This window comes from Sminthopsis crassicaudata, chromosome 5 (assembly GCF_048593235.1).
Source record: "Sminthopsis crassicaudata isolate SCR6 chromosome 5, ASM4859323v1, whole genome shotgun sequence".
NCBI classification, from domain to species: domain Eukaryota; kingdom Metazoa; phylum Chordata; class Mammalia; order Dasyuromorphia; family Dasyuridae; genus Sminthopsis; species Sminthopsis crassicaudata.
The window spans coordinates 124,186,743-124,211,856 of NC_133621.1; the positions used below are offsets into that span (position 1 = coordinate 124,186,743).

Below are 25,114 nucleotides of genomic sequence, written 5' to 3' on the forward strand. Positions count from 1 at the left end.
GTACAAACAATAGTAACAACAACAACAGCAACAACAAGACTATCCAACTATCAGGCAATTTAGTAATCCAGGATTGAGGAGATGAGGGTCTACATCAAGGTGGTGTCAATCTTAAAGAAAACATTACAAAAGTAGAATACACAGGATTTGGCAATCTATTGGATAAAAAAGGGAGGAGGAGAGGGTAAGGATGAGGAATTGAAGATTTCACTTAGGATGTGAACCCAGGTAACTAGGAGGATGTTGCCCTTAATGGTAATAGGTGAATTAGGAAGAGTGGAGGTTTTGGAAGGAAAGATGCGTTCAGTTTTAGATGAGCTGAGGTTGTTTTCAATGGAACATATAGTTCAAAATGTTAAATAACAAGTTAGAGATGTGAGACTGAAGTTAAGTAGAGAAATTAAGACTGGATCAATAGATCTGAGAATCATTAGCATAGTGATGATAACTGAATCCTTGGGAGTTGATGAGATCATAGAATGAAATAATATAGTATAGAAACATTCATGGAGAGCATCCATAAACTGCATAAAGATTCAGCAAAGAAGGCTGAAGAACGGTCAGAGAGGTAGGAGAATCATGAGAGAGAACTGTCAGGAAAGAGAAGAGAATATTAAGGTAACTGGCAGTGTCAAAGGTCCATTATGTCAGTTAATCCATATATATTGGGTAGGAACTATATAGACAGTAATATGGGCTCAGAGTTGAAGAGAGGAAAGAGATAGGAAACAGAATAGAAGTAACTAAGGAAACAAATGAAGAAAGTAATTGGAGAAAAGAAGGAAAATGAGACGTCTGAGTAGTATAAAATAGTGCAGAAATTAGAGACATTGAGATATCTTTCCAGGAGCATTTAAAAACAAATAGGAAGAGGCACAATAGATTGATGTGAAACAAAATGAATATGCAAGCATTATGATGGTCATTGATTTTCATGACTGATGAATAAAAATACTACACATCTACTTCAACACCTTAGTATGCAGTTTTCAAGAGAAATACATATAGCACCACCTGATTATTCAGGAAGAGTAATTGGTTGGAACAAGTATTTTTGTAAAAAAAATTATGTTATGTATTCTTTTGGCTCTTTTAACATTCCATAAGAAAGAGTAATAGCAGTTATATGCTAACACTAAAAGGAATGTCAGTTGATACAAAAATTGATTATATATTAAAAAAATTTAACATTTTTATCCTACCTCTATTTTCTTTTCTTATAAACAATTACATTATGTTAGTTGGTTCAGCTTGATTCTTCTAGGTGTTTTAAATTCAGGTCCTTTTGTTTCTAGAAACTTGTAGTCACAATGTTTGTGGAAATTGGAACTTTCTGTTTTTGTAGTGATAGTTGCCTAAAGATCTAATGAATATCCATAGGAAACCAAAGGAAGGAAAGATGAGGAAATATTTAGTAACTGGATGAAAGAATGCTATTCTTCATAAAGAAGAAAAAGTAAAAAGGGAGAGAGAGCGAGAGCTAGAGCAACAGCGAGAAAGAGAGAGAGAGAGAGAGAGACAGAGAGAGAGAGAGAGAGAGAGAGAGAGAGAGACAGAGAGAGAGAGACAGAGAGACAGAGAGACAGAGAGACAGAGAGACAGAGACAGAGAGACAGAGAGACAGAAAGAGACACACACAGAGAGAGAGACAAAAAATAGAGAGAGAAACAAAAACAGAGAGACTAAGAAAGAGAGACGGGAAAGGGACACAAAGAGAAAGTCAGAGAGAGAGGGAGGAAGGGAGGAAAAAAAGGAGCCAGGGAGAAGAAAAGGTAGGATTCTCTATGCTAATAATTAACACTTATAAAGTATACAACTACAAAGTACTTTCTTACCAACAAACTTATGAGGAAGATAGTGCAAATATTATTATCCTCATTTTATGATGAATATATTGAGTTTCAGAGATATGAAAAAACTTGACCAAATTAACACATTAAAAAGGCAGGACCCAAGACTCAAATTCAGGTCTTCTGGCTCCAAGTATAATTATCCTGTCCTACTATATTGTCTATCTACTTATAACACAGTGTTAATAATATAAATTTAAATGTCTTTGCTGTAATTATTTTGTTTAATTCTCTCTAGGATTTAGGAAAAATAATTAATTTTTCCTTTCTGTAAAAAATGATTCTATTCAACTGTTTCAGAGACCTTAGAACATAAATGTACCTAATTGAAGTGGATACAATTTCAACTTTTCCTATGTTGATTATATTGTGCCTACAAAATGATGATGATCAACTTTTATGAAGTACTCATCACAAGGCAATAATCACTTTTGCACCTGTGAATGAATAGCAAAACAAACATCTTAATAATACTCAGGGGAAGAATAGCAACTTTTCTTTGGAAACACTCAGGCATCATCCACTTAATATCAAGAACATATTTTTTTCAAGGCCCACAAATCTTTGAATAGGTTGGGCTGATAGATATGCCCAGATCTTAAAAGTAAATTGCTAGAGAAAATTTCATGCCCTGTGTCTGAGTTGAAGAAATGAAGAAATAAATGAGGTCTCTCCAATAAAAGTTTGTTGCCTAAATAAATAGATTTGTTGTTGTTGCTCAGTCCATTTTTTTTTTCTTCAGTTATGTTCAATTCTATGACCCCATTTGAGGCTTTTTGAAAGAGATACTGGAATGCTTTGCCATTTCCTTCTCCAGCTTATTTTATAGTTGAAGATACTGAGGAAGACAGCATTAAGTCATGTGCCAAAGGTCACAGAACTCATTAAAGTATTGGAGGCTGTATTTGAACTCAGGAAAAAGAGTCTTCCTGACTCTAGACTCAGCATTTTATCCACTGCACCATTTAACAGCCCAATAAATATAAGCCAATAATGGCAGAAAAGTGAACAAAGCTGGAAAAACTGTAAAACAGGTTGTAAAACAGAAACTAGGTATAACTTTTGAGGAGGAAAAAGAGAATAATGGGAAGGAAACACAACTAACAATATTAATTGTGAAAAGAATTTTGAAACAAATTTCTCTGATAAGGCTTCATTTCTCAAGTGTAGAGGGAACTGAATGAAATTTATAAAAACATAAGAGACATTCCTCCATTGACAAATGATGAGAAGATATGACCTATGTCTCAAGAGCTATAAAATTATGCATACTCCTTGACCTAACAATACCACTACTAGACATGTATCCCAAAAGACATTAAAAAAAGGAAAATAATCTATATGTACAAAAATCTTTATAACAACTCTTTTCTCAAGGCAAAGAATTGTAAATTGAAGGGATGCCTATCAATCAGGGAATGGCTGAATAAATTGTGGTATGCAATTATGATGGAATATTATTCTGTAAGAAATGATGAGCAGGATGCTCTTAGAGAAACCTGGAAAGTCCTCCATGAGCTCATGCAAAGTGAATTGTACTGTGTACAAAGTAATAGCAATGTTGTGGGATGATCAATTGCGAATGACTTTGCTATTCTCAGGAATAAAATAATTCAAGACTACCCTGAAGAACTTATGATGAAAATGCTATCCATATGCAGAAAAAGAACCTATTCTGTTTTAATATAGATTGAAACATATTTTTTAAACTTTATTTTTCCTTGTTTTTTTGGGAGGGAATCTTTGAATTTTTGTTTTCTTTTGCAGCATGACTTTTATAGAAATGTTTTACATAATTTCACGTTTCTTCTCAATTGGCTGGGGTGGGAAGGGAGGAAAGAAGAGAATGTAGAACTCAAAGTTAAAAAAAAAAACATAAAATATGTTTTACATGTAACTGAAAAAGAAAATATTAAAAAAGAAAAAAGGTATAGATAAATACCAAGATAAAGTCAAAATGGGTTTATGATTTAGACACAAAGGGTGATACCATGAACAAATTAGGAAAGCATGGAATCATTGGCCATCAGATCTATGGATAAAGGAAGAATTTAGGAGCAAACATGAGAAAGAGAAAATTATGAGATGTTAAAATGAATAACTTTGATTGTATTAAGTTTAAAAGATTTTATACAGACAAAACCAAAGCAACCAAGATTAAAAAGAAAGCACACATTTAGGAAACAATTTTCGTATCAAGTGTCTTTGGTAAATGCCTTATTTTCAAATATTTAGAGAACTAAGTAAAATTTATAAGAATACAAGTCATTCACCAATTGATAAGTAGTCAAAAGATATTCCAAAGGCATTTTTTGATTTTTTTTGGACAAAGAAAGTGTATTGTTGTCCAAATCTTTCCACATCCCCTCCATATTTGTCATTTTCTTTTTCTGTCATATTAGCCACTCTGATGGGGGTACTAATTCAGAGTTCTTTTAATTTGCATTTGTTTAATCAATAGTGACTTGGAGCATTTTTTTCACATGACTATTCTTAGAGTTATAAACTGATTCAACCATTCTGGAGAGCAATATGGAACTATGCTTAAAGGGCTATAAAACTGTGTTTTCTCTATGACTTGCAAAGATATTTTTTTAAAGGGAAAATGATTTCTCTATATACAAAAAATATTTAGATAAGATCATTTTGTGGTGGCAAAAAATGTAAAAATTGAGGAGGTGTTTATTGGGGAATGGCTAAACAAATTGGGGCATATGATTGTAATGGAATATTATTGTGCTATAAGAAAGGACAAATAGGAAGCTTTCAGAAAAATCTGGAAAGACTTACATCCACTGATGCAGAGTGAAGTGAGCTTAACCAGAACACTGTACACAACAACAACAATACAATGGCAATTCCAAAGGACTCATGATGAAAAATGCTATCCATTTCCAGAGAAAAAAAGTGATGGAGACTGAATGCAGATAAAATATGCCCTTTTCCACTTTCTTTTATACTATGATTTTGTAATTTTTGGTGTATTTTATTTTATAACATTTCTAGCATGGAAATAGGTTTTGTACAACTTCACATGTATTACCTATATCAAATTACTTACTGGCTCAGGGAGAAGAGAGGGAAGGGAAGAAGAGAGAGAATTTGCAATGTGAAACTTAAGTAAAAAATGTTAAAATTGTTTTTACATGTAAATGGGAAATATGATTATTATTATTTTAAAATGATCAAGAAGGAAATAGAAAAAAAGAAACCTAGAAGATTCTACAGAGAATCTTCCAACTATGGATTTCATATGTTTGTGTGTGTGTGTGTGTGTGTGTGTGTGTGTATGCATGTACTTGCATTTGTGTATATGGGATTCATTTAAAAACTAATGTTTTCTTGATTTTTGTGAACTATATTGACATCATTTTTTCTTTAAAATCCAATTTAAATGTTATTTTCTTCTTGTATCTTCACTGGATTCCTTCTTTCTCCTGAACTTCACAGACTTTTGTTTCATACTTCTCTAACTTGTCATATTATATTGTATATTTCAGTTTCTGTGCTATTTTACCTATTTGATGATAGATTGTAGATTTCCTGAAGGCAGGAATCATATTTTATCTAAACTATATATTTCTTCCAGTTTTTAGCATTATGTAGCACACAGTAGATATTTTAAAATGTTTGTTGAATGAATAAATGATGAATAGGTTGATTAGCTCTTTTCAGGTTCTATTTCTCTGCTGAAAAAAAAAAAGGATTTATCACTTTTCTTCTCTCTTTTTAGCATTTGACCTCCCTTTATGTTACAATTCTAGGAAAATCTTTCAATTCATTTGCTGTTCACAAAAATATTGGGAAGTTTTCTTGAGAATAGATTTAGTTTTGGAAAGAATGTGGGGAGAATGAGTATCATGAGGAAATTGCATTTACTATGAGATAATATTTCAAGAAAGTGATATTATTTTCTATTCCTGCATTTTTTGTTATGAAAACCTTGAATAGGTAGCTTTTTATAAGTACAATAGACTCTCCTGTCTAGATATAACTTTATTCAATCTTATTATAGAAGTTTATATTACTGAAATATTTCTGTACAACTACAAAATAGAGATATTTGATAGGATATAACTCTTTAATTGATGCAAAAATATACATTTTTCTCCTCAGACCAATTTTTTTCTGAAGTGACATTCTTCTCTTTACTTCCCATTCTTTTCTATTTCCCTAACTTTTCTTTCTGTGATCAATGACATGAATCTTGGAACTTGTTTATTACTTTTTTATTTTCTTTTCCAGAAATTTTAATACTAAAGGACATAAATCCAGGATTATTCAGTAATTTGAGGCATGTGGTGTGTGGAAAGCTAAAAAAGTGATTCCTTGCACTCATAATTTAATTATATTTATGCATCTGGGTGTAATATTATTGAAAATCAATAATACTGTGGTGTGGATATTCTCCTTGTTCTCTGCTTATATGTAGTTTTTCAAATATTTGCAGAATTAACTTGAGAATTGAAATATTACAGCTGAGTAGGAGCCATGTAATATAGAGAATGCATACCAATTTTCATAGTTTTGGAAGTGATAATGTGATATGAAAAAAGAGAACTGGCTTCAGGGTAAATAAAGAAATTCTGTGTTCAAAGATCTTCCTTCTGATATATACTAGCTGTGGTGAAATATACTAATCACCATGAGCACTATTATCATTACCATCACCACTAAACCAGACCAAATTTTACTCAAGTTCAGATTCATGATAGCAATTTGCTATTTTAATGGGTGGCCCAGGCTATCTATATGTCACATGATTAGAATAATAAGGTCCATTGCTGTCTAACTTTATAGGTTTTCTTTCTGATTAGAACTTGTGAGCATACCTTCTGGAAACTCCTGACAAATATATACCAGTAACTTCTCAGAAAATTAAGATCATAGAGAGTTGCCCATAGGCCTGTGAGTAAAGTTGAGTAACTTTATGTTAAAAGGCAGGATGATAACTTGAGTTTTACTGATTCCAAAGACAGGGGTTTATCCATTTCTCGGGTATGACTTTTGAGAGTGTTCCTAGGGGACCTGGTTCAAATACAATGCCCTATAGAAGTTAAACCTATTGTGCATGGAATTTGGAAATGCAGAAAACAGTCTAGGAAGAGAAAGTTAGTTATTGCAAAACCCGTTAGTCCTGTTCAAGCATGCAGATGTTTTATTTTATTATTCCTCAAATGTCTATTTCTTTTTCAGCACAACGCAGTTATTATGCTATCCTCCAAAATAAGATAAATGAATTTCAAACAAAATTGTCAAAAACAACCTTGGTTGCTTCATATGGTACACAGAAATAATTACATTTCATTTACAGTACAGATGCACTTTACACAGTCATCAACAGTCATTCACTACCAACACAGTATTTGAAAAATCACCTAAAACACCAAAAAAGTTTTCTTTTTTTAATTTCAGTAGAAATGAAAGAGTTTTGCATAAGTGATGAGTAGGATGAGGGGCCAAATTACCAGTTGGAGAATTTTTGCCACATTTTCTTGAACATTTAGGATATTAAAAATAAAATTGGTAATTAAGGAATTAAAATCCTAAGTATTCCTGCATTGCAGTTTCCTTAGTCTGTATTTAATAATAACAAAAATGTCATTATCTGTTATCAAAGAAGTTTCATTGTATAATGGACTTCAAAGCACAAAGTGATAAGAAGCAGGCTTTAGGAATGATTAATTTTCAAGCTGCTAGCAAATTAGTAATTTGTTCAAGAAATATTAGGAGTGAAGTCACGTCTTCCCAAGTAAAATTTAAGTTTTCTTAATTTTTTTCATTCTATAAGCATTTATCTAATGCCTACTGTGTATACAACCTTGTCTTGGGGCAATTATAAAAATGTAAAGCCAAGTAAAATCTTTCAAAAAAAGATCACAAATTAGTATACAGGGGATGACATTTTGTCTTCTTATGACACACATTAAGAAAAAAATTTTTTAGAGGGAACAATAATCTTTCCCCCTACACATATAGAAGTTAAACTGTATCCCTTGTAGTAGAATCTTGGAATGGACAGAGCTTTTTGATTGACGTAAAACAGTTCACACTGGTACATGCAGACATGTCTGCTGATACAATAGTCTTTAAAATATAAACATGTTTCCATTTAATGTACACAGAGATCAAGTTTGCATCACCAAACACCTTGTCCTCCATCATGGGAGGAAACTGCTGTTTACAGGAATCTCTTTCTAGAAAAGATTTGTGTTGCTTTCCTGAACTAAGAGAGAAAGCAATCTTTCTTTAAGTATTGGTATAGAAAGCTTCCTAGCTTGAGCTCCATATTTAGAATCATGTTAGTTACTCTCAAAATATTTTTGAGAAAATGTAATCTAATCAGACCCAAAGCAAAATAAGTAGAAAAATGTGTAGGTACGACTGTAAGACTACTTGGTGCTGTGGCATTTGTCCCAGCCCATTGGGACTGTTTGCTCAAAACACCTCATGATAAATTCAATATCCGGGCTAGTTGTTAACAGCAAAGAGGCTTAAAGATAAGTACTCATTTGTCAAATAACTCCTTTGCCCCCCTTCACTACTTTTTGATAAGGGCAGAGAGGTTGATTATCATAGTTCACTAGTAAGAGACCTTGTCAGTTAATATAAAAGTAGGAAAGCCATTGGTACTACAAAAAAGGTTAACCCAGCTGCTAATGAGAAACCTTTAAAATGCCATTAGAGAGGTGAGCTAGAAATACATGAACTGACAATTCACCGTGTCACAGGACTACAGTGGACAAGAAGGCTAGTCTTGGAAAAAAAAAACCCCAAAAAACAAAACAAAACAAAACATCTATCGTACAACAGTTTGGATTTAAAACTTACCAAAAAACTTGGGCTACATCAAAGAATTTTTTTTTTTTTTTTCTCTGACTGTGGCACTAACTGTTAAAGGGTTCTGGAAATTAAAACAAACAAACAGAAAGTCCTGATTCCTGATACAACAGGTGTACAATGGATTATTGCAGTTGTAACAGTATCTAGGAAGCAAGGTAAAATGATAATCAATACTGAGCTAGCTGGACACTACAGGCTCACAGATGAGTATCTCACCCAGAAAGATTGCCCTGCTAAGTGGAGTTTATTTGTAGAGCTTACCATGGAATGGGAACAATCAGCTTGTTGTAAGTGCCCAGAAATGCCCCTTTCTACAGTTAAAGTTTATCATGCCTAATCTGAAGACAACATAAGTAAACTGAGATCACTGCTCCAAAGAATTTCAGCATGCATTATGATGGTATTCCTTTCAGTCAGTACAAACCTGTCATATGAGGTTTTCTTTTAAAACATAACATACTTCACTTGCCAATGTTCACGTTTGTTTGTTTTTACAGGAAAAAACATGTTATCAAAATGTTTTCCATATGTGTTTTTCATTCAACTGGAACATAGTGTCCAAAGTTGTTTTTTAAATTTCATTTTATTTTTTAAAAAAGAGTTCTTATCTTAAGAAGCATCAATGGGAGGCATTTCATTGTGCTCATTTGTAAAGTCAAAGGATCACAGATTATTCCGCTGTATAATAGGTCAACTTTATGCCCAGAAATGCCATTTGGTGGCCTTTTATGCACATCCTTAAGTTTGGAAACAATGTTTGGTTTTGCTACCAACCGGGTCTTCCATTTTGCTGTTTAATTTGTAAAAGACTGGATGTTTCTTTCATCTTCCTCTTTAGAGCCCTTTCACAGTCAGGACTCAACTGCTGTCTGTCCTTATTCCAATTGTTTTACAAAGCAGAAACTCTGACAATGTTTCCTCCTGAGTACTCTGGAGATTCTGGCCTGTCATCTCCTTCAGGGGTCGTAACTGGAGGTGTTGGTATGCTTATTATTGCTGTGGTCACGTAAGGTTGCTCACAGTTTAGTTTAACACATTCTTCCATTTTGGCATTTAAACTGGATCGGCTGATGGGGAAAGAATGGATTAAATAAAAAAGGTAAGTTGTCCACATTTTTCTTATATGCCTTTACCACAGAATTGAGGTGAAGATGTCTGTGTCCATGAACTAACATTTTAAACCTAAGAATACTTGTGATCATTTTGGGTATGCTTTAAAAGAAAAGTATAACAAAATAGATAGTGTAACCTGCAAACACAGTCAGTATTAACTGAAGACATTCTGACAAATTACACTGAAGTTTAAAAACTAGTTGACTTTGGTTAGATAATTCAAAATTTCTGAGGCTTCATTCTTAATAGAACTAACACTAGTGTATTGATTTTACTTTGACTGAATTAACACCCTTGAAGTCAATGGTATTTTAAAAAGTTCCTTAGGAATTATTACTATTATTATTTTTTAAAAATCCTCTTTAGATTACCTAGGCAATGATTTAAAACCATATGCCAAGAGCTGCTGCTGGTGTTTATGTTTTGGGAATGGAATTATTCTCTAATGCACATTACTCTTTCCCACTCTAGATGGTACTGTTTATAAACAAGACAGACTTCAGAGACAGAACCCTTTTAAGCTCTTAGAAGTTTGAGCTGTGTTTCCAAAGCCTTCTGCTATGTTAAAAAAGCCATAGATTATTTACCTAGTCTCTTCATATGCTGTTATGCGCACAATAAATGCTCAAATAAAAAGAGACTTGGAATACATTTTGTTTGAATCAATTTTTAAAAATCTCCCTTGATAATGCTTTTCTTATTTTCAAAAATGTTTTTTGATCAGCATCTCACTTTTGAGTCAATGGCTTTGTCTAACTGTCATCTTAGTTTTCATCTGGTCAACTGGTAATTCTTTTAGTTCCTCATAAGTTTTAAAAAATGTTTTCATTTTTATTAATTCTATTTTTAAGATATTTCTATCTTAAAAAAAAGATATTTCTATCTTAATTCCATCTATGCAATCTAAGTACTTTGAGGGCAAGTAGATAGAAGAGCTTCAATTTCTTTCCTATGTCTCCATAGCACCAACTATTTTCCTAAATTAAAAAAAAAAAAAATGAACTGAAGGGTTTCCTTTCCTGAGTGCAGAGACACTTACATTTGTGCTCCTATAGAAGAAGGAAGGGTGCTTCTAAAGGTAAAATGCCCCTATCTTTTTCCCTTCCATTTTCCACTTTCCTACTTTTAAGTAGGGTTGCATTAAGTAGAATTCTCTCTTAATGGATACGTGTACATGTACATGTCCATCTGACCTCCTTCTGCCCATTATATTAACCTCTCTGGTCTCAGTTGCATATCTCTGGTAGTGTTTGTGGAATTGTTACAGGTATGTGGACATGAATAAATTCACATGCAAGCTCTATACCTGCCATGATAGTGAGGATGATTTATGTCATCAACTCAGATCAAATTTAACATTCCAAATACCTGTTAGATAAAGGTGTTCTCTCCACACACCTGATTTGGATAGTACTGAGTTCTTGTACACTGCCTTGGCGGCTCCCTGATACATTGGCATTTGGGATCCGGAAAGTTTTTTTGTGTCGTCTTGAGCAGCAAGTGCTGGTGACACCTTGTTGTGATGAGAGAGAAGGGCTGTGACTTGAAGGACGGTTGACTGTTGAAACTTCCATGCAGCTCTCTTCATAAACCTGTTCATCCACAAACTCGTGATTCTGTCCAACATCATGTGGGTTGAAAACATATATATGTATATAAAGAAAGATAGATATGTTACAAAATATATTCAGAACTTGTTTTTGCTTTCATGCATTAAGACTTTGCACTGTGCTTAATTCTTATGAAAAGGCTAAGTCTGAGGCTTTTCCCCTCTGAGAAAACTGCAGAATGGAGTTTAACTCAAATAGAAATAGGAACCATGAATGTGTACATAAGAATCCCTGTGGGCATGTATTGACTTAGAAAACTACATTTATGCTTTCTTGTATTTGTATTTATTTTGTTAAATATTTCTCTGTTGCATTTTAATCCAATTTGGGCTGCATTTGAGAGTGTAGTCCATGAACCACATGTTAGATACTTTTGTTTTAAGAGGAACCTTTCAATCATAAGTATAAAATTTGATGTTTATACAAATAATTATTTTTGTTATCATTCAGTTGTTTCAGTTATGTGATTCTTTGACCCTTTATGAACCTTTTAAGGGTTTTCCTGGTACTGGAATGGTCTGCCATTTCCTTCTTCAGCTCTTTTATACAAATGATGAACTGAGGCAAACAGGGTCAAATGATTTGCCCACTGTCACACAGTAATTGGCAGGCCAGATTTGAATCAGGAAAATAAGTTTTCCTGTTTCCAAATTCAGTGCTTTATCCACTAAGCCACCTTGCAGCTAATGAACATTTATATTTTCAAGCAAAATCTCAAAGATACTTGTGTTTTTGATATACTCTTAATTTGATGACTGAATCCCTTTTCAAATTGTATTTTCTCAACATTGCACACAAAATCTCTATGTTAAAAGTTAAAAATGTAAAACTTTGGAGCAGCAGTAGGTTTGAAGTATCTTCAGGAGATTCTATCTTTAAAAATAAAACTAATCCCAACAAGCAAAAATATATAAGAAACTGTACTATTCTGATGATTTTGGAGGTGACCAGATGCCACTAGGTCTGGTCCTAGAATCAAGAAGACATGAATTCTAATCTGACTTCAGAAAATTATTAGCTGTGTGACTCTGGACAAATAAATTGCTCTTGATCTGCCTCAGTTACCTCATCTTTATATGAAGATATATATATATATATATATATATATATATTTTTTTTTTTTTTCATGAGGCAATTGGGGTTAAGTGACTTGCCCAGGGTCACACAGCAAGGCAGTGTTAAGTATCTGAGGCCACATTTGAACCCAGGTCCTCCAACTTCAGGGCCAATGCTCTATCCACTGCACCACTTAGCTGCCCCAAAGATAAATGTTTTTAAAGCACTTTGAAAACTTCAAAGCATTATATAAATATTACCTATTAATATTGGTGAAATCATTATTATTATTTAGTTTTTCTGCTACATATAAGCATTTTCAGTGACAAAGATTCTAAAAATTAGTTGGGAAATTATACATTTATAGTTTCTATGTTTTTAGATGTTTTTCTAAAATCGTGGGATGCAGAAAAAAATTTAGAATAATAATTATTTATTAGTTAAATAAATGGAATGTCTTAATTAGCAAATGGCTTAGAGTTGTCCTGTTGAAAGAATTTGCTCTCCCACTCTCTCCCTCCATACATTTTTCCCTCTTTCTTCATCTTTCCCTTTCCCCAATGTTCTCTCTACTCTCTACCCCAATCCTATATCAGTAACAAACTACCAAACTACCTTCTCTACCACTGATGAAAAAGCAAAGTCTTTTCAGGATCCATGAATTTCACAGAAGGTTTCACAATAACTCTTGAATAATCACATAATGCTCAGACACAAATAACCAATATTGCCTTCATTAGTTCATTGCATTTCCCGAAGGGGAAAATAATCCTACATTTTTAAAAAAGGAGAATGTATTTGGGAAATGTACTTTTTATAACACTTCCTATTTGATTAAATTGTATTTGGATTATCCAAACTCTTTATTTTCAGAATATAATATGTACAAGAAAAGCTACTTATATTAACTACATGCATTAAACATATTAAGTAATTCAGAGGGCATATGGATCAAAACATGGTAACAGTACAGAATAGAATAATTTTCTTACATAAAATCATCTGACATATTAGAAATAAAGAGCCATTAAATAACACAAACATCTATAGGATGGTAATATTAAATTTGACAGATGTTGAATGTTTTAATTTCAAACAAATGTCATGAAAGCAAAAATACTAAATGATGTATTGTTTTCATTAAAAAAAAAAAAAACTATAGGGAAAATTTTGATGGTTTCTTTTTTCTCCCACATTTGAATGAATAAGAATTTTTAAATGGGAGAGCAATGCTTCATTGGCCTGTTTAGAAACCTGTACTTTATTAGTATTTATCTTCATAACTGTTCATATCTAGATCTGAATCAAAATACTTTTACATTAGATTTATTGCTAATTGAGGCAATAATTTAGCGTCTCAATCATTTACTTAATTAAGATAAAAAAATTTTCCCTCTTATTTTGAAAAGCTTACTCCTTATTATATCAAGAGGACTATTTGGGGAGAGTACAGACAGAGTATGCTCAACAATAATACAATTTCTATTCCTTTAATTTAGCATGATATGCTGGAAATAATATTGAACTTGAAGATCTGAGTTCAAATTCCAATTCTGTTACTGTTTATGTGATTTTGGAGGAATCACAACTTTATTGGACGACCTTTTCCTTATCTGTACCATTATGGTGAGGGAATGGAACTGCCCCCCCCTCCCAAATTTCTTCCAATTCTCCATCTATGATCCTAGGATCTTGTGCATAGGAAGCATATTATATTTGTTTAATGAATAAATGTCTAATTTCACATGAGGTCTAAACCTAATCGAATGTGACAATCGTGTTATCTTAAGGAAGCCATGACATAACACAAAACCATTGGCTCTGTGTGTCCATGAAATGCCCCAAGGGAAAAACATGAGACAAGATGCATCACTTATAAAGCAAGTTAAACTCCAGTACCCATAAAAATGATAGGTCAAAAAGAAATTATGTTAATATCTTAATTTTCCACATCACATTATATTCACTTTTCAAAGCTTTAACACAAAATCACATACCAATGGAGAGGCAACATATCAGTGAATAGAGTTCTGGTTTTAAAGTCTACAGGTCATGAGGTTAAGTTCAACTTAATAGTTCTAAGCCTCTCATTGAACTTAGGTCTCCATTTGTAAAATGGGAATAATGATATAAGCCATACAAAGGAATCACATCATAAGCAGATATAAATTTTATGATTTCATCTATAAACACTAGAGAGTGAAGGTAGATGGGGAGGTAAAGTACAATTTAAATGTCTCCAATTATGCTTCCATTCTACTAGGTAGCTTGTATTTTGTAGAAAGATTGAGTAGATGTGAATGTTTTGTTCACTTCACACATACCTCACGAGTGTGAGGATATCCTCTTCCTATATATGCTTCTAGAAAATATTTTTCATCCTAGACTTGTAGACTTTAAGGAAAATCTTAAATTATCCTTCCTGGCTAACATGTTCCTGGTCAACTGAAAGCATCCCATTTTTCTTTTTGATTTCCTTGTCTATTCTTTATTTTTACAGGAAAATCAGGGCAAAGCAACAATTATATGTTTGTACATCATCTTCAAAAGTAATCATGCTTATGTGTTAAGTTCTTTTGTAAGTCTTTTCTCCCAATCATCAATTATCCTGACAGCTATTTTTTTAAATCTGTGTTTGTTTTCTGCTATATGAATAGAAGTCTTTGTTCCCATCCTTTTCCTTATCAATGGTTTAAGCTGGGCATAGTGAAAAAAAATAGTTTACATTCAATTGTTTCCTTAGCAACCACATCACCTTTGTCTAATTTCTAAAACAGAATATCTTCTTTTAAGAAAACCAAAAAAACCTAGCCTACTTAGCTCCTTCCCAGCTATATATGCTTAAAGATATTCTACTGACCTTTCTGAATGAGTTACAGGTTTTTCAACATAGTTCAGAATCTCACCTCATCTCAGAATTAGAGATGACTCTATTATTCCTGTTGGGTTTGGTGTGGGGTGTGTAAAGTCCTTAAAGAAACTGAAAATATCTCACACATTATTATGTAATTTTAATTTTGATTGATTTTGTTATGCTAAATTTCAGGAAAGTATCTGACTATCTTTTTCTGTTGGTCAGTATTTTCAGTTGAGGACATTTAGAGACAAATTTTTTATTATCATATGTAACAGGCTTATGGACTTTTGTAAAAGTAGAATGGCTTTGTATTTGTATGAAGCTCCTTATTAACTGTTTGGTTTCCCATCCAAATGCCATAATACAATGTGCATAAACATTTCCAAAATACATATCTGAAAATATTTCTCAGCTTGAACTTTCAACAGTCATACAATGCAATTCAGTATTAGGTTTTATACAAGGTTGATGAGTCACTCTATGAAAAAGAATGATGAGAAACAACAAGGTTCTGCAAAAGCAAACGAGATTGTTATAGTGGTCCAGGGGAAGGCATTGATGCTATCTCCTTACCGTAGTTTTTTCCAGACAGTGAAGCAGGTGGTGGTGCTGGGTTTCAAAGCAAGAGCCAGATTTGCTAACAAAAGCCTGTTCATCTTCTCCAGAGGACTGTTAACACAGAGAATACAGTATTACTGTCTATATTATTTGCAAACAATGGGGATGCTAGCCACATGTTTCTGCAAGATTTGGGCTACAATGAGCCATAATTGGAGTGTTTGCCAGCAAAACTGAACAGACAGAAAAACAGCTCTTGAGTTATATTATCAGCAGTCAAAACGACTAGTGTGTTTCCTTAATTTGGACATTTAAATCATATTTTAGGAAGCTTTAACTATTGTTATATCTCTGGGTCAGTCTGCCATCATATTGGTTTCAAATTTAAATAAGTACTTTATAGACACATTTTGAAGCCCTCTTTAGTGATATAAAAGTTACTTTGTTTTAAAATTTTATTCTGAATTTTATGAATGCCAAATAAAACAAGATGACTGAAATCATAGCTATCCATGTAGGAAAAGAGCTTTTAACTTGCTTGTCTTAGGCAGTGGAATAAAGCCTATGTACTTCTTTCTGAAATAATGTCTTTAAAATTATGAAATAAAACACACAAAATATAAAGGAAACCAATTATAATAACATATAGTTTTCAAAATATTAAAAAAAAACAACAACAACTCATGAATCCCAGGCTAAGAATCATGATATGAATTAAAACACATACAAAATAATTCAATAATTGAGATATTTGGGGAAAATTTTTACTACATTCTTCAAGTTAACTGAAGACTATAGCAATTTTTATGGGTGATATGAGACATGAAGCACACCTGAACAAATGGACCCCCAAATCTTGCTGGGGCATCTCTCTGAAGGGCGAGAGATAGCAGAAACAGGGTAGAGTAGAGTTTGTTTTGGACATAACTGTCAACTTGCCATCCGGTAGAGTGCTAAATTGACAAATTATTTTTGCTAATTGGTCCCTAACTCCATTGTTGTTATACTATTGAAGAACTTTTTTTCATGCAGGACATCAAAACATAGAAGGTGATGACATTATTCAAAGTCCTGGGGCCATACCCTACTTACCTGTCTTTTACAGACTGTCAAAAATGTTGCATAAGCATGGTAGAGGTTCAGTGTATAAGAAGAAAATACATTCCCTAGCAATACCATTGATTCTAAATTCATGGCATTGATGATTACTTGCCATGATCTGGTAATAAAGAAATCACAGGCAGGAGAAAAGGAAAAAGGAAATAACAACAAAGCAACTGGTAGAGTAAGATATTTGAAACATTGTTAATATAATTGCGGACAGTTTTTTTTTTCCCCCCCAAATAGGAAGGGACTTGTCAATTTATTACCTGGAGCTGGTTACTCAGTAATCCATTTCGTTTGCTCTGCATGTAAGCATTGGCACTTCCACTCTTGGCTGCCCGGATTCTTGCAAGCCTTGCTTTCTATATCAAAAGATAAAAAAAGAAAATTGACTTTTTGCTAGGTTCACCTTGTTGATAAAATATATTTCAATTAAGCACAATATATTAGTATTATTTTTAAGCATTCTAGCTTTTCCTCTATAACATTTATTTGAAAATTTGATTCTATCTTACTTAGATAGCCATGATCACATTAATACAGGCAGCCCTTCTGATAATATAGTTTCAGCACATGAAAAATATGGAAGGAAATGTACAACCTTATTTTGGAGTATTACAGTTTTAACTTTTTAGTAAGAACTGCTGTCTTCAGAAGATTTATCTGAGTATGAATATAACAATAAGAACTGCTATTCTTTAAAATATATTTTAACTTTCTTATTGCATGGTTATTTTGTTTTCTATTTTATTGAATTCTCTTCCTTTGATCTTGTTTCTGACACAGATGTGTGATAGTCCATTTAAAAAAAAGCCAAATATATAGTTCCCATTTTGAGAGGCTTGTCCTTCAGTATCCAAAAAGTCCTTCTTTCTGGTTACTATTTTTTTTCTTCTCATCCCTCTCTGAAACCCTTCATAGCTGGATCTTCTTTGCCTGAAAGACTGTAGGTTAGAAACTTACCATTTTCTGGTTGATTGGTGCCTTCTTGCCTATTACTTTGGAAATATAGATCTAATTGAATCTGATGTGGGACACTTTCTCTTCCTATAAAATATTTAAAATTACCTTTATTATATCAATGAGTCATAAAGAATGAAAAGACTTGTGGGCTCTGGAGTTCTAGAAAAAGCCTCATGTCCCAGAGTCATCTAATCTCAGGATCACTATGCACTCTCTCTTCCTGCCATGTTCTAAAGACTATTATTCCTCAAGATTCCCTAGTAATACCTTTGGTGGAGCTCCTCCCTGTCTTGCTATGGAGGTGTTATTTATGGTCTGAACATGAAAGAATGACAGGTGGGCATAATTTGTCAATCAATTCATCAATAAATAAATATTTCTTAAGTGCCCATTATATTTCAGTGTTGTGCTGTGTACTGGAGATAAAAAGACAAGAATAAAACAGTATCTACAATCAAGGAGTTATGTAGGGAGAAAAGTGATAGGTACATAAATAGATTCAAAATAGATACAAAATAATTTTTTGGGGGAAACTAGTATCTAATAAAATCAAGAAAACTGATTTAGAAGGATTCCACTCCAGATTTGGGGGACAACTGTGTATAAAGGCACAAAGACAGGGATGGAATATCATGTATAGAAATATCAGATGTTTCTCTACTTTTTGGGAGGAGGAGAACTTGTTGCCCCAGAATCCTCCTATTGCATCTTCCTTTCTCCTGTTCCTTTGGGTGACTCCAGTTGAGCTTGAGAAAGTAGCTTTTACTTAAATAATCAAATAGGAAGATCCATTAATGTCAGCATTGTGTATCTCATCTAATTCTTATATTAAGAACTTTTAATCCCAATACTACACCATCCTAGCCCCCTAACCTCCAAGGATATAATCATATCAGAGACTAAAGAAATCAATATTGTTGTGCATATGTTTTTCGATGACAGTATTTCACTGAAAATAATGAGTATCCTTGGGGCCCAGAAACAACAATAATCATTTAAAAAGCCCTGCCATTTAACCCACTATGTACAATCAATTTGGGGCCACAGATGTGTTTTTTTTTGGGGGGGGTGGAAATAAGTGTACATTTTCCATATCTGTTGTTCAAAGAGAAATATATTCTTGCCCATTCTCTAGATAAACTGGTCATACTAAACTACCAAATAGTATACTTTTATGAATTATCTGCTTTAGCTGTGAACAGTGACCAATATAATTGCATAGCTATCAGATTCAGGGATCATTTTGTAAAATGTAGAGACATCCTATATTAGGGTAACAACTCATAATCTTTCATCACAGAAAGGGACATTTTCACTCAGGAGGTCAATTACCTCCAGAATGATCAATCCTTCTGTGGATCAAATTCAAGAAGCAAGATATTTCTCTTGTACCACACTAGATTAATTGTGTGTGCATGTGTGTGTGTGTATGTGTGTGTGTGTGTGTGTGTGTGTGTGTGTACAAAGCAAGCTTATAAAGAGATGTTCTGTGCAATTTACTTATTATGATTTTTTAAAATTTCAAAACATATAATTTTCAATATTCACCTTTGTAAAACTTTATTTCAATTTTTTTTCCTTCTCTTCCTCCCACCTCCTTCTCTAGATGGCAAGTAACACAGTATGTTAAACATGTGTAATTTTTCTATATACACTTCCACAATTATCATGCTGCACAAGAAAAATCAGATAAAAAATGAATAAAAAATGAGAAAGAAAACCAAATGCAAGTAAACAACAATAAAAGAGACAAAAATACTATGTTGTGATTCACACTCAGTTACCACAGTTCTCTCTCTGGGTGCAGATGACTTTCTTCATCATAAGACCATTGGAAATGGCTTGAATCACCTTGCTCTTGAAAAGAGCCACGTCCATCAGAATTGATGATCATGTAATCTTGCTGCTACTGTGTACAATGTTCTCCTGGTTCTGCTCACTTCACTTAGCATCAGTTCATGTAAGTCTTTCCAGGCCTTTCTGAAATTGTCCTGCTGATCATTTCTTATAACAACTATTATAACATTCATATACCATAATTTATTCAGCCATTCTCCAACTGATGGGCATCCACTAAGTTTCCAGTTTCTTACCACTACAAAAAGGGCTGCTACAAACTTTTTATGCACTTTTCTTAAAGTTTACATAGAGAATTTTTTCAGAGAATTTTTTTTTTCAGAGAAAGAGGGAGGGAATATAACAGTATGCTAGTCAAGAAAACCTGGATTCACATTCTGCCTCTGATACTCACCAGCTATATGAATGTGGATAATTAATTTTCTGAGTTTGTTTGTGTTATGGGCCAGAATTTGAAACAAGGTGCTAAGTCAGTGGAATTGATAGAGACAATCGTTGTTTAGCAGGGTGCTTAACAGTTCTCTAATTCAGTACATTTACTTCGTACTTACAGGAGTTGTATAAGATTCACACCTCTAAGAGAGTATATATAATCTAGGAGCCTCAACCAGGAGTCAGTCAGGGAGATTCAGAAGCCAGAGCTCAAGTTCTCGGAACTAAGACTATAAGAGACCTGTAAGAAAGCTAACCCGGCCACAGGAAAGGAGACAAGACTTGGAAAGAGACAATAAAGGATTTGGACTTTAACTTCTGGCTGCATTTGGGGTGATTGAGTGAACTGAAACTAAGGCTGCCTCCAGAGCTCCCCAAGAAACCTGCTTCCAGAGAATATTACATTTTAAAGAAGAATATTACATGTTTCCTCTAGAAAAGTGAGATAAGGTAACAGTGAGACTTGAAGGAGATAATACATATAAATCACTTTAAAAACCTTAAAAGCATTATGTAAATATGATTTTTTTTTAATTCTGGGAGAATTTAGACTGCCATTGAGATTAACAAAAACAACAACAACAATAAGATATTTAGATGATAGTTATTATAAGGGACTAGTTTGGTGTTCTAGATTTGAAATCAGAGGCTGTAAATTTGGCTTCAGATTCAGGTTCTCAGTCTTGTTTGTGGCAAGTTGGAAAGCCACTTTCTGATCCCAGTTTTCTTACCTATAAAATGAAAGGCTCAGACTAGAGGAGCTCAAAGGTGGCTTTCAACTTTAAATCTATGATACCATGAAAGAATGGTTCTAGCTAATGGAACCAAGATTCTTAGACAGTACTGCATTAGTGATGGTACTATCAGTGGGACATCAATACTGTACTTCAGATGAGGAGGAAAAGTGTTTGCATGAGATGTTTTAGATAAGAATTTCCCTCCAAATTTCTGTTCCCCAATCTCAGATAAAATACCATATTAACCAATATTCTCACTCCCATTGTGCTGAGATGCTTTGGGTCTTCAAATAAATCCTCAAAAAAGTGCTAAAATGGCATTTCACCTTGTCTTCTTCCTTATCTTTAAAAGACTCACCTTCACAAATGGTATGACTAAAGTTTTAGAAGAACTATTTATTGAGCTCATCTTTTTTCAGCAATGGCATTTTAATACTTTCTATTTATTATTATCATGATCTTAGAAACTATAAAGCTTATTATTTTTTTCTTCTAAAATTATTTATATTGGTCCAAATTTTATTAGTTCAATTTTAACAAATGTATTAAAATTTATGATTTTAAAACTGATGATTATTGAAAACAACTAGATAATGCAATGGTCAGGTAGGAGGCTCTTGAAATAGCTATTGTACTTTTAGTCAAGAAAGATAGGGAAACCCAGGTACAAAGAAAAAAAAATAGTATCAATTAGTTAAGTACCTATTTTGTTACAGGTATCCAGGTACTGCTGATACATAGTGAAAATCAAAATAGTGGGATGCTCTCTAGAAGCTTATATTCTACATATATATATATATATATATATATATATATATATATATATATATATATTTTTTTTTTTTTTTTTTTTTTTTTTTTTAATCAATAGAGAGACTGGCTTGGAATGGAAATTCATTCCTAAACTTAATCTGGTCACACTAGGTATTATTAACTTTCTGCCACCACAACAGTGATTATATTGCCTATGGTGTGGTTATTTTAAAAATTCTGGTTTTCTCTTTCTCTCACACTCTATCCATCTGTCTGTTTGTCTTTTACTTTCTTAGCACTTAGTAGCAGCACTAGGAAACATTGCTTTCTTTTATTTATGAGACAAATTCCTTAATCCGAAGTAATGCTCAATACAGGAAAATTAAATATATTAATCACAAAGATAAGTCCATGCATTTGAAAGTAATCACTACCATAAGACTAGTTAGAGGCACAGATGGAAAAATACCAATTCTTTTATAAGAGAACAGCCATTTTAACTAGCTATGAACAATATTGTTAAAAAATGAACCACACTAATTTAAACCTATAACTCCTCCTTTCCTCCTCCAAATATGATTATAGTATTATATTTGGTAATAGGTTTTTAATAAGTTTTGTAGAACACCTTACCATATGGCTAATGAAGGATAGCTACCTTTTATATGCAGAGAGTTATACCTTTTGGTCCAATTTGTAATTGAAGGAAATTATTCCATAAAAACATTAGAGAAATTCACTAAATCTTTGCCCCACTCAGGCATATAGTTTTGGCAGCATGGATTGCTAAGATTAAAAGAAAATCAGCTGCAGATTCAAGTTTAAACTCAACTAATTCTTAAATGTCTACTATGTGCAAGGCAAGAAGCAACATGCAAAGTGAATAATAAGCTCATATATGTATAGCTTGAAAAAAAATTAGAGATCACTTAGTCTAGTCACTTAATTTTATAGATGAGGAAACTGAGGCCAGAGAAACTAGATCATTTCCCTAATGTTATACAGGTAAAAGAAAGTGCTTGCCTTGAAGTCAGGGAAAACAGGTTTCAAGACGATTGCTGAAATATTACTGGCTGTAAACATGGGCAATTTCACTTTTAACTGCAGAAGGCAACTGTCTAAGACTCTTAAGTTTCTAAAACTCTAAGTTGCTGATTTGCATTAATGAAAATAAGTTCTACTCTAGGAATCACCACACTGATGAAACTGCAGGCTAGAAATGCTTCATAAATTCTTGCCAAATGTAAAGTGCATTGTGCCAGGTGTTGAGGATAGGACACAGATTTGCACAAAAATGAAAGAATCCCTGCCTTCCAGGAGGTGAGATTTGATGGAGAGAAATATATCTTGTACATAGAGAAGTAAGTGCAAGGTAATCAGAGAAGAGGGAAAACACTAAATGTGGTGAAGAGATAAAGGTATTCTGAGACACAGAGAAAGGAATATACTCCAAGTGTGCATGCAAATAGCTATGCAAAGGTACCAAAGCAGAAGAGGGGATCTTGAGTTTAGGGAATTGTCCATTTAGAAGCTAGATAATAGAATGCATGAAAGGTAATAAGAGATAGCATGGTATAGAGGCTAAGGGGTAGACTTAGAGGCAGAAAGACCTGTGCTGAAATCCTACTTGAGCTACTTATTAGAAGCAGAAACCATGAGCAAGGTATAACCTCTTTGAATCTGTTTCTATCTATAAAATGGGGATATTAATTTTAGTATAAACAGTTGCCAAGAAGCTCAAATGAAACATTGTAGGTTAAAAGCATTCTGCAAACCTTAAAATACTTTATTAATTATTACTAACAAATGCTATTTTATTCTTGTATTATTTCAGTCTTGTACAATTCTTTGTGACCCCACTTGGGGTTTTTCAAGATATTGTAGTGATTTGCCACTTCCTTCATAGAGGGGGAAACAGAGTAAAATGTAGTTAAGTGATTTGCCTAGCCTTAGGGGCACATAGCTAATAATTGTCTGAGATTAGATTTGAACTCAGATCTTCTTGAGGTAGCTCTATTCATTGTACCACCTAGCTACCTCATTAAATGCTATATTCAATTACTAACATTATTAACATGAGTATGCATATTGAAATAGATCGAAATTAGATTATGGAAGTCTAAAAATGGCAAAATAAAGTATTTGCCCTTAGAAGCCTTCCCTGTTATTGTTGAGTGTATCACCATCTTCCCAGTCACTCAGACTCACAACCTAAATGCTATCCAGTCACTCCCTCACCTTCTTATCCAATTGGTTGCCAGTCTTGTGGAATGTTACCTTCAGAAAATCCTTTGTCTACTCCCTATTCTCTCATCTGACACTTTCCTCTGACACTGGTGTGGGCTCTTATTATTTCTCCTTCACACTGTTACAATAACCTATTTGTCGTCCTTTCTGCCTCAAGCCTCTCCTTATTCTAATGCATTCTTCATTCAGCTCCACTCAGCTAAAGTAATCTTGTTAAAAAGCCCAGGTCTGACCTTGTCACTTCCCTTGGATTTATGGACAAAGGTAATCCTATTCTTTTAATGCCTGTCCCCAGTTCTTATATACCCTATTACAATTACCTTATAGTATCCTAAATATGTGTGAACTAGAGAACTATTACATAACCATGCTAAATACTAAATATATGTAAATTCGATAACCATTGTATCATTAATTTCACTGAGTTAACAGTGAAATTATCCTTGTTTCAAGTATAACACAGGTGGTCAAGCCCTTCTTGACTTCTCAGGAAAGGTGAGAATGCCAAAGGGAGGTGAGAACTCCAAAGGGAAAATGGGAAGCCAAACCAGATATTAGCAGGTTTCCTTTGGGCTGAAGAGTCTTATACCTCACCCAGAATTCTACCATTATCTGTGGCCCTCTACATGCTCTAGTCTTTGTCTCTGGATTTCTCAGGTTTCCTTCAGGCTTGAATAAAATTCCACTTTCTATAAAGAGCCTTTTCTACTCTTCCCTAATGTTAATACCTTTTTTGAGGTTATCTCCAGGGTATTGATTAATCTTCTTTAAGATTACCTCCAATGTATCTACATTGTATATAGTTGTTTTGCACAGTTATTTATTTGCTAACTGGGATCTCCTCTGTTATCTTCTCCTCCCTCAACAGATGACAAATTCCTTGAGAATCAGGTCTCTTTTTAATCTTTCTATCCTTTTCTATAGTACCTAGCAAATAACATGCTATATATAATTTTTGCCTTGCCTTTCTTTTTTTTTTTAATTAAAGCTTTTTATTTTCAAAACATATGCATGGCTAATTTTTCAGTTTTGACCTTTACAAAACCTTGTGTTCCAAAATTTTCCCTCTTCCCCCCACCCCTCCCCAGATGGTAAGTAATCCAATATATGTTAAACATGTTAAAATATATATTA

The 25,114-nt window shown here is 33.3% G+C and overlaps 1 protein-coding gene across 2 annotated transcripts in view; it reads right to left on the reverse strand.

Annotated features, from left to right (window-relative positions):
* Window positions 1–5,686: 5,686 nt before the first annotated feature.
* The window catches only part of KCND2 (potassium voltage-gated channel subfamily D member 2), a 599,276-nt gene continuing 579,848 nt past the window's right edge, over window positions 5,687–25,114 (reverse strand). Inside the window, exons 5-8 of one of the 2 annotated variants that reach the window (XM_074268169.1) lie at window positions 17,258–17,353; window positions 15,903–15,998; window positions 11,205–11,422; window positions 5,687–9,760 (exon numbers count right to left, since the gene is read on the reverse strand). In XM_074268169.1, the coding sequence (XP_074124270.1) occupies window positions 9,583–9,760; window positions 11,205–11,422; window positions 15,903–15,998; window positions 17,258–17,353 (588 nt within the window). In that variant the 3' untranslated portion in view covers window positions 5,687–9,582. Of the gene's footprint in view, window positions 9,761–11,174; window positions 11,423–15,902; window positions 15,999–17,257; window positions 17,354–25,114 lie in introns of both variants that reach the window. The other variant, XM_074268168.1, reaches the window with a different exon arrangement.